The sequence below is a fragment of the Natator depressus genome, chromosome 11 (assembly GCF_965152275.1).
Source record: "Natator depressus isolate rNatDep1 chromosome 11, rNatDep2.hap1, whole genome shotgun sequence".
NCBI classification, from domain to species: domain Eukaryota; kingdom Metazoa; phylum Chordata; order Testudines; family Cheloniidae; genus Natator; species Natator depressus.
In genome coordinates, this window is record NC_134244.1 from 9,620,717 (window position 1) to 9,636,057 (window position 15,341).

The 15,341-nt window shown below is 44.1% G+C and overlaps 1 protein-coding gene and 1 non-coding gene across 35 annotated transcripts in view; one reads left to right on the forward strand and one right to left on the reverse strand.

Annotated features, from left to right (window-relative positions):
- CLASP1 (cytoplasmic linker associated protein 1) overlaps positions 1 to 15,341 on the reverse strand; it is a 265,289-nt gene that overhangs the window by 188,406 nt on the left and 61,542 nt on the right. For all 34 annotated transcript variants that reach the window (XM_074967093.1, XM_074967088.1, XM_074967091.1 and 31 more), the window contains exons 3-6: positions 7,715 to 7,793; positions 6,672 to 6,775; positions 5,472 to 5,563; positions 5,293 to 5,368 (exon numbers count right to left, since the gene is read on the reverse strand). In XM_074967093.1, coding sequence (XP_074823194.1) covers positions 5,293 to 5,368; positions 5,472 to 5,563; positions 6,672 to 6,775; positions 7,715 to 7,793 — 351 coding nt within the window. The remainder of the gene's footprint in view (positions 1 to 5,292; positions 5,369 to 5,471; positions 5,564 to 6,671; positions 6,776 to 7,714; positions 7,794 to 15,341) is intronic.
- Positions 9,316 to 9,442, forward strand: LOC141996326 (U4atac minor spliceosomal RNA). The gene has a single exon (XR_012641532.1). It is a non-coding gene; the product is annotated as a U4atac minor spliceosomal RNA (small nuclear RNA).

Here is a 15,341-nt window from a genome sequence, read left to right on the forward strand (position 1 = left end):
TAGTACAGAACAGATTTCAATACAACTTTAGTACAGCAGCAGATCAACCATACCAACAAACTAATCATGATTTTTCATGCTCTGGGCTGATATTGTTCATGCAAGGCAACTGATACCAGGGCAATAGGTGCCTCAAACACCAGGGGGATCGTCTAATCTTGGGACAGCTAGGGTAAATGACTGACGTTGCTTCTTGGCAGAACATAAAGTAAGAACTTTGCATGTAAAAAAAGATGGTTTTCTGGTTTGCAAGAGATGTGCTCAGCAGCCAGTTGAACTATATCGCCCCAGCACCTGCATGGGCAGAAAAGACCTAAGCCCAGAACAGGGTAAGCCATCGCCTTCAATCAGGCTCTGCAGGTGGGGAGGGTGTACTCTGGAAGATGCCTGCAATCTCTCCCTCCCCGCAAAGGTGTGGGGAAGAAATGCCCACCACTAGCATTAACTTACCTACATTCCCCTCCACAATGTCATACATACACCCCACCCAGGGAGGGGGAGATCCAGAGGCGGCAGCTGGTGGGGGAACCCCTGGCAATATGGCTGCAGAAGAAAGATTGCCAAGGAGACAACAGCCAGCACGTGGCACAGCACCTCAACTGCTGCTCACACTTGTCTAGCTCCATCCCCCCCACTGCAGAGCTTTCTCCTAGCAGGGTCTCTGCTTTCTCCCAGGCCCCTGAGTTCTTGCCCACCTGCCCCAGGGGCTTTTAGTCATTTTCCTCTGCCCTTGTCAAGTTTTCTTTCCTTTCCTCTCTCCCACCATACCGCCATTCACCTCTTTCCCCTCCTCTTCTCCCCTCTCCTCCTACCTATCCCCATATTTCCCCCCCTCAGGCCCCAGCATCCCCTTTTCCCCCACATGCTGCCAGTTCAGTGCCCCCTTCCCCTTCTCCTCTCCAGGCCGGACTCTCCACAGCACTTCTTCCCGCCATCCCCATGGCAACTGGCAGGTGAAGCACTATGCTGCAGCACCACCTATAGGGAAGGGAGGGGAGGGCAGGGCAGGAAGCAATCACAGGATTTCTCTGCCCCTGCAGCCTAAGCCCTAGCACAGAAGGTGGAGAGGACGAATGGCAGCCCTGTGCATGCTGAGGGTCATCTCCCTGCCCTCCCTCCCCCAAATTCCTTACTCAGCCATTTGTCTGCCCAGTCAACTGCCGCTGTATCTCCGGGCGCAACTGCCCCTCTCACCAGGTTCTGGAACCAAGGCCACACTCAGGCTCCTACTGGCCTTCAACGTTCCACCAGAGCTTCCCTTTACATCTCGGACCAGTGGCTGATGGGAGCAACTGCACAGGGCTGGCAGGCTGGAAATTCACAGGGCAATGGACTCTGCTCTCAGACACAGAGACACTGGATTTATGGCTTATTACAACAATCAGTAGCCCACTAACAAACCTCCCCCAACTGCCTCCCCTTCCCCTTTCTTTCCTCCCGATGACTGGTAAGGTGTTAGCAAGCCCCTTCACCTTTAATAGTCCCTTGAAATATTAACTACTTATGCTAAACAATCTGGCCAGGCCAAACAAAGTCACTGGCCAAAGTCAGCAGAAGCTGGTGACATCCACCCTGTGTTTGGCTTTTGGCCAAACAGAGGGCATTCCTTTAGAATCCTTGATCTTTTAATCTTCAACCCTTCGCTGCTCTCCCCCACAGGATGCACTGGTAGAAAGAACTCTCGAGGACTTGACACAATCACGGGCAGACTCTTATTCTGTCACATTCGGTTCCCTAACCAGTAGAGGACCATTGGTGTGGACTTCGGAAAGACCCTCACACTCAGTGCCCCTGCTCTGCTGCCAGGTTGTCAGCCATCTAAGAACAAGGACAGGAGATAGCCCAATGACAAGATGACACTGATGTTGGAGATCAAGTTAGGAGGAATCTCCCAAAACCATTTGTTCAGTTGCAGAGACCCATCTATCCACCCCCTACGTAAAGGGATGCACCCAGTATGGTGTACAGGGGATGTACCCCTTGCTGGCCAATTTAGGAGGTTATTTTAGACCCAATTAAAGACTGAGGAGCTGCAGCGATTGCTGAAGGACAGTGCACAAGGAGTGGGACAGATCTCAGAACAAGATCAGAAGTGAAAGTCCTCTCTCTTTTTCTTGGACAAACCTTCTTTAATGGGTCACCATCTTTACATGTGCTGTAACAAGGAGCTAAAAACGAGGGAGAGCATGGGGCTCCTGTAGAACAAAGATTAAAAGGGTAAATATGACAGAACCCAAACTATCTACCTAGAGAATACCAAGGTCCAGCATCACATGCTATCAGCCTGAGTAAGACACAAGTTACCAAACAAATCAAAGCCACAGATGAGTCGGCAGGATCATCCTAAGCCAACACACAGAAAGCAAACACATTACACTACCCAGCATCCTGCCACATTACTGTTGGGGTAAGATGTTAGTGGGTTCATGAACATGCCAGGAATTCTGGGGCTTTCTTTGAGCCCTGTGACATTGTAGAGGTGGCAGGAGCGAGCTAAGACCCCACTAGCCCTTAAAACAAGAAAGCCTCACTGGTTCCCATTGCATGGAGCTGAAGAGAGGCTACTGGTCCTGCTACAAACAAAGGAAGGATGAGCAGATCTCCTCCCCTCAGCTGAAGATTTGATCACTGCTGCCTGTTCCCCTTGAGGTGATGCGGGGAATGAAGATTCCAGAGCAAGACTCTGAGGCAAACACTTTCACAGCTGGGAAAGGGGAGCAGGTGATGGGAGACTGTAGTTGGCACAGGTGAAAGCATGGCTCTGAAGGGGTAGGTAAAAGAACACTGATGCTTCCTCTAAAAAGTCACCATGAGAAACTCGTGCTTTCTGAGGAAAAGTCACTATAAAAAACCTACAGCCTAAGGCCCCAACCCTGCAAACACTTATTATTATTTATTATTTGTATTAACATAGTGCCTAGGAACCCCAGTCATGGACATAAATTATTTTATGAGCCTGAGTAGTCCCACTGAGTTTAATGGGATGACATGTGTAAGGTTACTTGGATGTGAACATGTTTGTAGGATTGTGGCCTAAATAAATACTCATGCCATACAAGATGGAGTCACCACGGGGCAAACACAGGTATAAAACTTGGCTGTATCAATAGTGGCTTTTCTTTATTTATAATAATACAATTTTTAAAATGCTTTTAAGTTCTTTATGTTAAAATCCTTTGGTCTCTTGTCCTCAATCAGAATAGTCTAAATGCATGTAACTAAAGAGCCATATCAAGAGTTTACTGGGATAAGGAAAATTGCTAAATGATCACTCAAAAACAATACTAGCTTTAAAAAAAATTCCTCCGCTGGTAAAAACAAAACCCTCAACAATACAACTTGCATCTCTGTAGCAAAGTGAAGCAAAGCAAAACAAAAAACCATTTCCCTGCTTCTGCTATATCTCATTCAGCCAACAGAGGGCAGTGTTCCTCAACGTTCTGCTAATGCAGCTTTACAACAGTAATTCTCAGAGGGAAGAAAATAGGCAGCTGGAGATAGAGAAAGAAGTGTTATCACATCACAAGGTCCATCCCTCTCCTTCCACACCATCCGGTCTCCCTTCCCCACCCAGGAAGGGCAGGATCTACTGGCCCCTAACAGAGGAAGCATCATTTATTAAACTGACAGTGCACTTGATCTTAGCCAAATGGGTTAGTGTTTTTCACTATTGTGAAGATTTAAAAAGGTACGCAGGCACAGTACTTTGTGTCTGATTGTTGTGTGGTTTCGTTTTTGTTTGGGCAGGCCAGGCTACTCCTCTTTGCCCCACAAGCACTGCTTTGGGGGAACTCTGGAGGATAATGAGGAAATGTGAGACTGTGAGATGTACTAGGCACCAAGAGGAGCGCGCAGGGCGTGAGGGTTGCTCCCCTCACACGCTTGCTGGCTGCTCTAGCAGCACACAAAGAAGAGAGAGAGAGAAGACGTGTCCAAACAATCACTGCCTGGGCAATGAGTGAGAGTTCTGGAGCCCATCTCTCTCCCCGGCCAGAGAGCCTGCTGGTCCATCCCCTGCCCACGGTTTGAAAAGTCAGTACTGGAAGGGAGTTTGGATCTCCATTCCCCCTCCCTTTACCACCTCTCAGGGGTAACCAGTTCTTCTTCTTAGCCCATTACACCAGCGAGGGGGACTCTCCCCCATACCCAACTCCTCACAGCAGCTAGGGGAGACCCCCAGTAGTCTGGGGGAGTGGAGAGAAGAGAGACCTGCCCAAATCAAGAATCATGGGGCACCTATTCTCCAACCAACCACCCAGCCCAACACTACATCCCACCCAACCAACAGCCAGAGACAGCTGCCAGGTAGGGGAACACCTAGAGGAGCATCCATGATGCAAGGGGGAGTGAGACTCACGGTGTGATGGGAGCAAGACAGGGTAATTTCCAATGACTGGGAACCAGGAAGTTGCCCTATATGACAACACTATCTCATTGCCCTTTCCCTTGTCTTCCCTTCCCCACCTTCTCCCTTCCTGTTTCCTACTTTCACTTCTTGTATCTTGTTTCCAAGTGGATTGTAAGCTCTTCAGGGCAGGCTTTGCCTCTTCCTGGCCTTAGCAGAGCACTTAGAGAAATTGGGCCCCCATCCTTCTCAGGGTGAGAGGCCCTACAGCAGTAGAAATCACTTTAATGGAGTTGGGAGAGGATACACGTATGGACTTGTTGGATTCTCTGGGGGAGAAGGAAAGGAGGACTGGAATGTTGGGGGAACAGCACTATTTTTACACAGGGGGTTGGAAACGTATCACGGATTTTGATAGGATATTTTTGAGGAACGTCCTTATAAAAACTCTAGTCTAGCAGCACATCACTGCCAATTCCCTGATTAGGACACATGGCACTAAACAAAGACAGACTGGATTCATGCATCTCTTTCATATCTTCTCTTGAATTTACTCAGATGGCCAGAGCCCCAATATCCCATGCAACTCACACTGCTGCACAAGGTGTTAACTATTGTCATGATTTCAGTCTTTTCAGATTTGACTCTCTTATTAATTATTTTGGTGACACCAATATAAACCCAGAGCAACTCCAGTGAAATCACTTCATATTTACCACAGAGTCACTGAGAACAGAACTAGGCATGCCCTAAAATCATATTATGCAAAACTAAACCAGGGCTTTTCATAAATGGTGAAGTTGCAAACTTCACCAACGGCTGGTACTAAGCACACACAGTCAATGTACCACTCAAAATTTAGAGCCCTGCTTATTGTGAGTGACAATCAGACCCCTCTCCCTTCCAGTAAATATGGAATTTAACATGGAGTTTCACCAAAGACTTACCTGGCTGTTTGGATCTCCAAGTAAGTTACATATATGTGGCACAATCTTACTCAGTGTTAAACTCTGAGCTCCGGATCTAGGAGAAAAGAAAGTGCATGAGTATGAATTTTTGGTTTGTTTTTTTAAATGTATAACACTCGGAACCTAGTAACCCAGGTCTATGACAGGTCCTGACTTACACGTTGAGGGTTGCAATAAGGCAGAGGCAAATCCCTTCTCTCGTCCGGAAATTCTTGTGTTTGAATCCTCCCAACAGTCTGTCCCACACATACTGCAGAAGACAGAAAAGAGGGTGGAAAGAGAAGAGGAAAAATAGAGTGGGTGGGGTTTTCTTTTCCAGCCCTGGCACAATTTATCATCCCTTGGATTTAAATATAAACTCTGTGCCCACACACAAGAGACTAGGAGAATTTCTGGGTGGAAGCTTCAGGACGACTGTATTAATCTCAAAAGTGACTAATCTTTTGTTCTTTGTTGAGCTTTTCAGTAACTCACTGCTAGCTAACATAACACCGGTTTACCAGCACAGACCTGCCAACCCCCAAGGCACAGCACCTGTGACACCTGCGACTGCCCCTCCTCTAGTGGAGCCCTGGCTAATGCTCAAACACACCCATCTCCCAGCTGTGCCCCAGTTCCTATGAACCAGAGAGCTCTGGGCTGTGGGGTAGGGAAGCACAAGCATCAGCTAGTGAGCATTTAAACAGTGCGGGATTCTGTGTCCATCCCTGCCTTTCTTTCTTCCCTAAAATCTTGGGACAAATCAGAAATTAGGAGAGACAGGGGGGCAAGGCTCAGAAACTGGTGCGCTCCTGGACAAGCACGTAGAGCCAGAGAGCATGTTTACATAGCACCTTTCATTTCCCAAGATCCCAAAGAATCTTTCCAAACGATACATGTGCATCACCATTGAAATGCGGTAGGTAGAGTTTCAGTAACAACTGTGAGGGAAGAGAGAAAATATTGGCCAGGGACAAAGCCCTCATTTTACAGAAAGTATCAGAGGATCATTAACATCCATGAGAACAGAAAGGTCCTGGATTATATAGTAGTCATCTGAAAGATCCAAGCCCAGTAAACTGTGTAGCTCTCAGTGGACCTAACTCAGAAGAGGAATAAGTCAATTTCACTCTGCTGGGATTGGAACCTAAGGTTTAGAACATTAATAAACCATCCCTCCCAGATCTAACTGCAGCTGGTGTGAACATGATCCATTCTCCATAACCACCTTGGGAGATTATCCTGTGGACATGGAGACAACGGGCCAGTTAGCATGCACCCATTGGGGAAGGTGACTTTATGGCAGGTCATAAATACAGATTCTGACATAGGTTCTTTGTGAACACGTGCAGTGTATTCCAAATGAGTCATTACTATACCTGAGGATTAGTAGCTTGTTCCATAATTTTTAGTAGCAGAGCCTGATCCTGCTCCCGCACTGAGTCTTTAGCATCTCCCAGCCTGTCAAGTAAACTGGGCAACACTGGAAAAAACAAAACACCAAAGTCTATCAGAAAAAAAGCCAAAGAGTATCGTAGTTAAAATCACATACACACACTTCAGCAAAGCAGAGAGAATTCTGGGACCTCACTAACCCACAATGTAAAGTGTGTCCCCACTCACTTGTCTGTGATTTGACCCTGAAAGGTGCTGAGCACCCATAGAATGGACAGCACTCAGTACCTCTCAGGACTGAGATCTTGACAGTTTTGCATTAATTAAGATGTAATCATTATGACAGTGGTACTCTGTGACCGCTAAGGAAGAAGGAAGCAGCAATGTACCGTCCTTGTTGCAGAGGCTGGCAACTAAGACAGGAAGTACTGCAGAGGCAGAGTGGTCTCCAGAATGAGAATGGAGAACACAAGGCTATTCGGGAAGAACCCAGAGATTTCTCCCAAATAAAACACGAACAAAATCTTAACAAAAACCCTAGGACACTGAGAATGCACTACTGGCTCCCTGCTTTACAGACAACGGCGCAAATTCTCCAGACACAGATCTGTGCTGAACCAGACAGTGCTCTCTCCCTCTCAGCTGGTTAAAGTCAAATCCTCCACGGAATTTAAGCTGTGCTCCTGTGACTAGGTTTTGGTTGGGGGCCCTGCTGGCTCCGTAGAGGATGAGAGCATACACAGCAACAAGGGGACTCAGCATAGAGGCTAATCATTTAGGGCCAGAGTCTGACACTTTACTCATGCTATTTGAGTGGCAGAAGCTGTGAAGTACCAGTCCTGATGATGCAGCCTCTATGGTATATGCAAGGTTAACAAAATAATTCAGATTAGTGACAGTGGACCATATTTCTGCTTCTCTATTACAGCCAAGTAACCTTCTTTAAATGACAGGCTGCCCGGGTGTGAGTGAGGGCAGAATTTGGCCAAATATATTTCAGATGGGCTAACGATCCCTTATACTTTACCTGTGCCTATCTGAGCTTTAAAGCGATCTTGTAACCGTGACACTAGTGCAGACAGGATGTCCATCCCCAGCAGAACCACCTGCAAACACACAACAACAAAGACAGCATGTTAGCATGCAGTCAGGCACAAGACACCAGGATAGGCAAGACTGAAGGGGTTTCCCACTGCAGCAGCAATGCTGGAATAAATGTGCTCATAAAAGAAAAACAAACCTTTCATGCATCATATAAGGAGTTCCACTGCAATGTATGCCATTTGGACCTGCCCACTGCCCAGCACAGAATATGACCGTAAAGAAGATTACTTACCTACTTTAGAGGAGCAAGGAAAGAATTACCGATTTTTAATCAAATTGCAGTCCATACAATCAATCATTACAATCACTTTCACGGACATGTTCTTAAATTATTTATTATATATATTTGCAATTTATTATTTCTATTTTTTTTATTGATTGATAATTTATTGATATTAATTATAATGTATTACTAAATAATATATAACGCAACTGCGTTAATTGTATTTATTATCCAAGTTTAGAAAAAATTTAAACTAACAGCAATAAATAAGGACAAGTAAATAGATTTTTTTATTGAAAGTGAAAGTGTTTGTCAACAGTGTTACTAGGAATACAATCATGATTTTTTCTTTAAAGTTTATAGTATCCCTTTAATAAATAATGATAACAGTTTAAAAAACATTCAAAGATTGTAAAGCGCTTTGAGATCTGCTGATGAAAAAGCCCTATATAAGAACTGGATAGCATTATTATTTGAAAGCACTGCATATTTTGCAAAGTGCTAAATAAATGCTAATGAAGAATATGCACCTAATGATACCTTGTTAATTAATAAAAAATTACAGACATGCTAATTATAATTAATAATATTCTAAGTGCTATGTATTCTTTGTTAAGCATAATAAATAAGTGGTAAGTAATAAACTACCATTTATTACTATTACAATTTTAATAGTGGTAAACTGCTTTATGCATATTAAGTTAGCCTGGCAAAATTCTACCCACCCCACTCACTTAGGGCAAGTAAAATATCAGTCGATTGGTGGTTTGGTTTGATTTTAAGTACGTGTCTGTTTTTATTAACATCATATTAACATCATTGTGGTAAAGGGCGGGTGATCTTTCATAAAAATTTAGTAAAGCTGTCTAAACTTTAGATCATTATTTATTATTACTATCCTCAATTCCATCAATGTGTGCATAAATATCAATCAGCCCAAAGAAAAATGCAAAAAAGGATGCATTTGACCACTTCTTCTTTCCCATTTAATGCCACAAACTTTGCTGTGAGACTGTTCATTCACTTTACTCTGAAACTCGAAGGAAGGTTCGCCAGCGGCATATGCAAATAAGCACGCTAGGTGGCGCAGTGCATTATGGGTACAGTCGTGGCTGTCGGCCGAAAAAGCATTAAAACGGCATTAACCGACATAAAAATGACAGACCTAGACACTGTACCGTGATGGACTCCGTCCCTAAAAGAAGCCACGAATGAAAAAGGCATGCTCAAAAGACGCCGTCGCCACAAGCGAACTAGCCATGCAGAGTCCCTCCCCGCATTCCCATTAGGCGTTTTCGCTAACCGTCCTTATCTTGGGGTTGCGTTACTGTTCAATGAACGTATAGTGAGAACAGTACTGCTAACGCCGACACAACACATGAGCGCCCGCTGAGGCTTCTGCTTTAATGTGGTGCAATTTTTGGAACCTGCTCACTGATGCAACCTTCTAATTCGTTGTAAAAACAGATTAATATTAATTGGGTCTGTTTAATGTTAATCCTTTGTGTTTCGCTTTCTGTTTTCTTTTCACCACCCTTAGCCGGTATCGATGAGACTCTCTGGATTACGGATTATTCTTCCCCACCCTCCGTTTTATAATCTTTGCAAGAATAAAACGGAGAAGGAGGGGGCAAACGTGCATCGGGAAAGCACCTTCCCGTTTCTCTCTACACAGAACAAGTAATTAGAAGAATAACCACTAGATGGCGCAAGGACCTTTGCTAAACTCACCATTTTAAGCTTAAAACCGAAGTGTATCTACTTCACTTATTTCCTTTAACCAAGCCTTGAAAAGATGCCTTTAGCAAATCATCAAAACAGGAATCAGCAATAATTGCTCCCCTCCTTGTAAGCAACATACACACTGTCTATTCCCCCAAACAGACAGCTCAGTTTACCTATTCAGTGTTGCAAAAACAAGAACAGTTCTGCAAGGTTGAGTTATGATTGTTAGGAATGTTTAATTAAACTTATGTTTGTTATAAAGCTTTCTTAAAATGTCTCTTTGCAAGTCTCTCCCTGCAGATTTCCTATTCCAGGGCAATACCTTAAATTACCCGCAGTACTATGCAGCCTAAGCATGTTGCGATTTATAAAGCCCAGATACATTTGCTTATAAAATGTGACAGAGTTTACAGAATAAATCTGAAAAGTATTCCAATTTAATATGGAAACTCTTCCTCAACCTAGAGGGCAAAAAGGTTCCCATAAGATACAGACACTACAAGGATGATCAAAGAGAAGAGAGGGCTGTGCTATGATAATGAAGTCCTGTCATCATTACATCAGCATGTGTTACTACCCACTTGGGAATGAAAGAGCAAGGTGAGGTGGGTGGGGTGCTTGTTTTTTAAATACACTACCCAGTCCAGTGTTTTGCAAATTTCTGTGCAGAAAAACTGCCCAGACTCCATGTCTCCCGCCTGTGTTTTTCACTCTGTTTCTAATTTTATTCCAAACAGGGGTCTATGCAAATTATCATGCAAAGAACTATGAGCAATAAGAAATATAAATTTGCACATTTGGGCTCTCAGTAAAGTTTAAGTTTATTGCAAAGTCTATTATACTATGGTGTACGCTAATAAAAACCTCTATACATTTAATCATTCAATCACCATCCTTCATACAGTGTTTTCACTTTCTTTGGCAATTACTGGTGCTTATGCTGTTTTTGCAATTGCTTAGCATACAAAGATTTGGTGATGAAACACTCTTAATGAGTATGCTTGCTAGTAGAGACACCCATGATTAGGTAAAAGAAACTGGAGTAGCCCTTTCGGTAACATGAAGGATGCATATCCAGTTTAAACTGAAACACGAATGTGAAATGAGATAAAACAACAATTTCTGGGGAGTTGGAATGGAAAAAGCCCAGGCGCTGCTAGTTTAGTCCATAATCTTCTGTAACTTCCAGCTACCCAGCTCATCAGTGTAAAGCATCTCCCACTGGTTAAGTATTTTTCCACCAGTTAAAGGGACACAGTCAAATACTTTATAAAGTGTGTTTTTTAACTCTGCATGCTGGCAGGAAGACCTAGGAAGTAAAGGTTTCAGAGGGGTAGCCGTATTTGTTTTTGCTGATGCAGACTATGAGGAGTCCTTGTGGCACCTTAGAGACAAACAAATGTATTTGGGCATAAGCTTTTGTGGGCTATAACCCACTTCATCAAATGCATGGTGGCTTACAGCCCAAGAAAGCTTATGCCCAAATACATTTGTTAATCTCCAAGGTGCCACAAGGATTCCTCATCGTTTTTTCTAGGAAGTAAAAGGTCTTTGCCTTGTTTGGTCCTTTCCTCTACATCAAAGGATTTGCCCCTATATTGGCTCATTTTCACATCCATACTTGTGCACCAGGGACTGGGCTCTATACCACTGAAGCAACTGGGAGTTTGACCATTGACTTCCAAGGGAGTTGGATCAGGCCCTACCATTATCCACATGGTCCGTCAGTTACTCTGTGCTCCTTTTGGCAGTGCAACAGCAAAGCACAACAGCGTAGGTCCTACATAAAACGCAACTCCAGAGGATCCTGAAACTGTCTTATCAGCTGAGGGCTTGTCTACTTACAGATACTGAACGGCACAGCTGCAGCATAGATCCTTGCTACAGGGACGGAAGGAGGTCCACAATCACTCTAGTTAATCCACCTTCCTTGAGAGGCAGTAGCTAGGTTGATAGAAGGATTCATCCATCAACCTAGCTGTGTCTTTACCAGGGCTTAGGTCAATTTAACAACATTTCACAGTGATGTGAATTTTTCACATCCCAGAATGACAAAGCTAGGTCAATCTAAATTTTAGGTATAGACCAGGCCTGAGTGGCAGAATATTCTTGTTTAAGCAATTCCACAAGATATGTAGACCCTGGATAACATTCACAGTCACTCACATCTGGGACATACGTTACACGACAGCATCTCTTGCTAAGAAGGAACAGGGTGCGTGCTGTGCGCCACTGTCTGCAGAACTCTCAGCACTACTCCAGCTCCAACGGCAGGTCCTGTTCCGAAGGGAGTAAGGCACCAATCTCATCCAACTTTAATTGCCTTGCAACATGCTTGGGAAAGTGAGAGGAACAAGAGTGGGACTCATCCGGTCTAAATATAAAACCAACAATTAACCCCCCCCCCCCCCCAAGGATCAGACAATGGAAGAGCAGCTAAGCCTCCTAAGACTTTTACTTATCTGTATTTCTAATCAGAATTTAAAATTAGCCCTAGACCCAAACCACCACTGTAATTACAGTGCTATTTAAAAATCCGTAGTGACGATGACCCCGTGCTATTGTTTGCCACTCCGGATATCAGGATTTGATTACCACACATGATCTTTCACCCAACTCCCAAAGCTGCAAGAGGCTGTAGGGGCAGAAAAGTCAGCATATTACACCCTGTGGGTAGGAAGTCCCACTGGACCTGCTCAAGATCTATCAAGGGTTTGAAAAGCAACCCCTGGCTGAAAAGATGCTGATTGCAGTGGGTAAGATCTTGGCTATAGGCCCCATCCAGCCTTCTTTAGGCCTCATTACTGCCTCACTCCATGACTCAGTTTCCCCATTCTTCCTTTATGAAGCCCTTTGGGATCTTCTGATGAAAAGTGCTATATAAGACCTAAGTATTATTAATATTATTGTCATCTGTCATGGGATTTTAGCCACTGCTGGAGCTGCACCAGTACAATCCCCTAATGTAGACATAGTTTGCTCTAGTGCAATGCAACTTGCATTGGTGTAGGTTACCCCAGTTTACCGGTGACATCACTGCAAGCTTTGGCTGAACCAGGAATGAATAAAGAACACTGAACAGTGTCCTATGTGAGAAACTGTTGTGAAGGGAGTCTGGCACATGGGACAAGGGGCCGCTGGAAGGTTTGGCAACTGAAATGAGTGGCAAGGAGATGATCTTCCTGCCTGTACTATTTCTATCTGGCTATGAATTTCTAATGCGTCCCTCCTCCCTGTGGCACCACATACGTGAATTAGCAAATCAAATTTTGATGTAGAGAAGGCACAGTTCTCTGCACAGTGCTTCTGAAGAATTACATTGGGGACAGCAATGAACTAGCCTTCTTTACTGAAAGAAGGCCTGATCAAAGAAAGTGGCAAGACTTAACCTTATTGTGATCTCCAGTGGCATGGAGTTCCACAGCCCTCCACAAAAAAACACATATTTTTGCCACTGGCTTTCACTCTGAGGCCTGTTAGCTGTATTGGTCCTCTAGAGAAAGCCAGAGAGGGAAGCAATCCATATCCAACCCATCAAGAGCTCTGAAGGACCTTGAATTCAGGGCAAATAGAGTCAATTAGGAGCTAGTGCAGAGCTCCATAGACACATACACCCATCCATTTATCTTGCTTGCTTGGCAGATGCTTGTGTGGTGGCTGCTGGGATTCCACAAACGTATCAATACTCAATTCGTGCCAAACAGAATTTCATGCACTTGCCATCTGCTGAGGCTTTTTTTAAAAAAGCCAGTATCGGCTGTAGCAGCTAATTGCTGACAGCGGACTCTCTCTGCCTTGCTCTCCAACTGCTCACGCTCAAAGCACTGTCTGCTCCTGGCGTCCTAGGCTCCTGTCAATTACTAGAATTTAATATTCCCCCTTCCCAATGCTGAAAGGGAAGTCACACCTCATGCTTTTTTACAAGCTATCAAAAAATGCCTTCAAAGGACTTCACAAAATGGCTGCCCTTTAATATTTGGGTGTTGCTGAAAAGCCTGGAGGCAGCCATGTGTAGTGGAGACGACACATAGGCTACCATCACTCCAGCATAACTGCAAGCGTTTACCAGGCATAGCAGAAACGGTCAATAAGATCCAGCATGACTAACAGGAAGATGCACCTAAATGTGCTCTCAGAGTCCTCCTTAGAGAAAAAGAAAGGGGGGAGGAGCAGCACAGTGTAGAGGATTCAGAATCAGGAGACCTGGGTTCTGTTCCTCCCTCTATCACCAGCCTGCTGTGCAACTCTGGGAATTCTCCGTGCCTCAGTTTCCCTATCTGTAAAATCAAGATAATGATGCTGAACTTCTTACATATGAGGCTTCGAGATCTGCAAGTGCAAAGTGCTATACAAGAGCAAAGAATTATGAAAAGGATAAGGTTTTGTGCCTTCCAGAATTCAACTGGCTAAGTGAGTAGATATTAACAAATACAAAATAATAATTAGTATTCTCTGATATACTGCGGTGTAGGACTGCAAAGTAGTGACCTCCTTTGGAAAGTGCTTTGAGATCTACAAACAAAAAGTATTACATGAGCGCTAGGTAACATTATCATCTGTCCACAAACTGTAAGCTTCACACCTTTGAGGAAAGAAGTATTATCCTCATTTTACATCTTCAAATGTTCACTAACTTAGAGGCCTACCTTTCTGAGTACCCAATTTGATGCATCTCTGGCCTAGTTTCCAGAGACAATGAGCATCCCCTAATGGTGTAAGTTGGGCAACCAAAATCTAAAGGCACCCAAAATTAGAGGACACTTGAAAACTTAAGTCTGAGGCCTGGTCTACACACAGTGTTTGTATTGCTATAACTGTTTGTTAAGGGTGGGATTTTTCTCCATTATAGTTATACTAGTAAAATGACCTAGTGCGGGCACAGTTTTACTGGTATAAAGGTGACTGATACTAGTATAATGATCCCCTTTCCTATATGGGAATAGCTGCATCAGCATAAAGCACCTTTATACCAGTATAACTGCATCCACACTGGCGGGATCATATCACTTTACCTATACCCGTATGGTTAAAGAGCAGTACAATGTTCTAATGTAGACAAGCCATAAACTACTTGGACCAAGTCACAGATCAAATCAATGGCTGAGTGAGGAAAAGCAGACAGAAAATGCCCAGTCTCTCTCTATATAAGCACTGGACATCCTCCATTCTGGCTTAAGCATCAAGTATGGTACAGAAACGGCCTTCAGTTGTTACTATACAATAGTACCATCAATTTTAGCGACTGATCCATTGATTTGTCACTTACCAGAGATCATTCTCACCAGCAGCAACAGGGTTACAGCTGTGGCAGCTTTTCCCTTCGAACGCTCCGCCAAGGCGGACATTTTTCTGTTCTAAGAAGCTGACAAGGATCCAGCCATCTGCTCTGGATTTGGATAAGTGCAAAAAAAATCATCCCAGAAGTTTAAACTTCTCAGCTGCTTTTCTGCACATATCTAAAATTAAGCTGATTTGAGTCATTCCACCCAGAGCAAGGACTTCCACTATGGACTGCTGGGAGGACACTTTGTTGTCCACAGAGCAGCGGACAAAGGCACTTTGAAACAGGAGGCGATTAAAAGGCACCAACAAACTGTTAGTG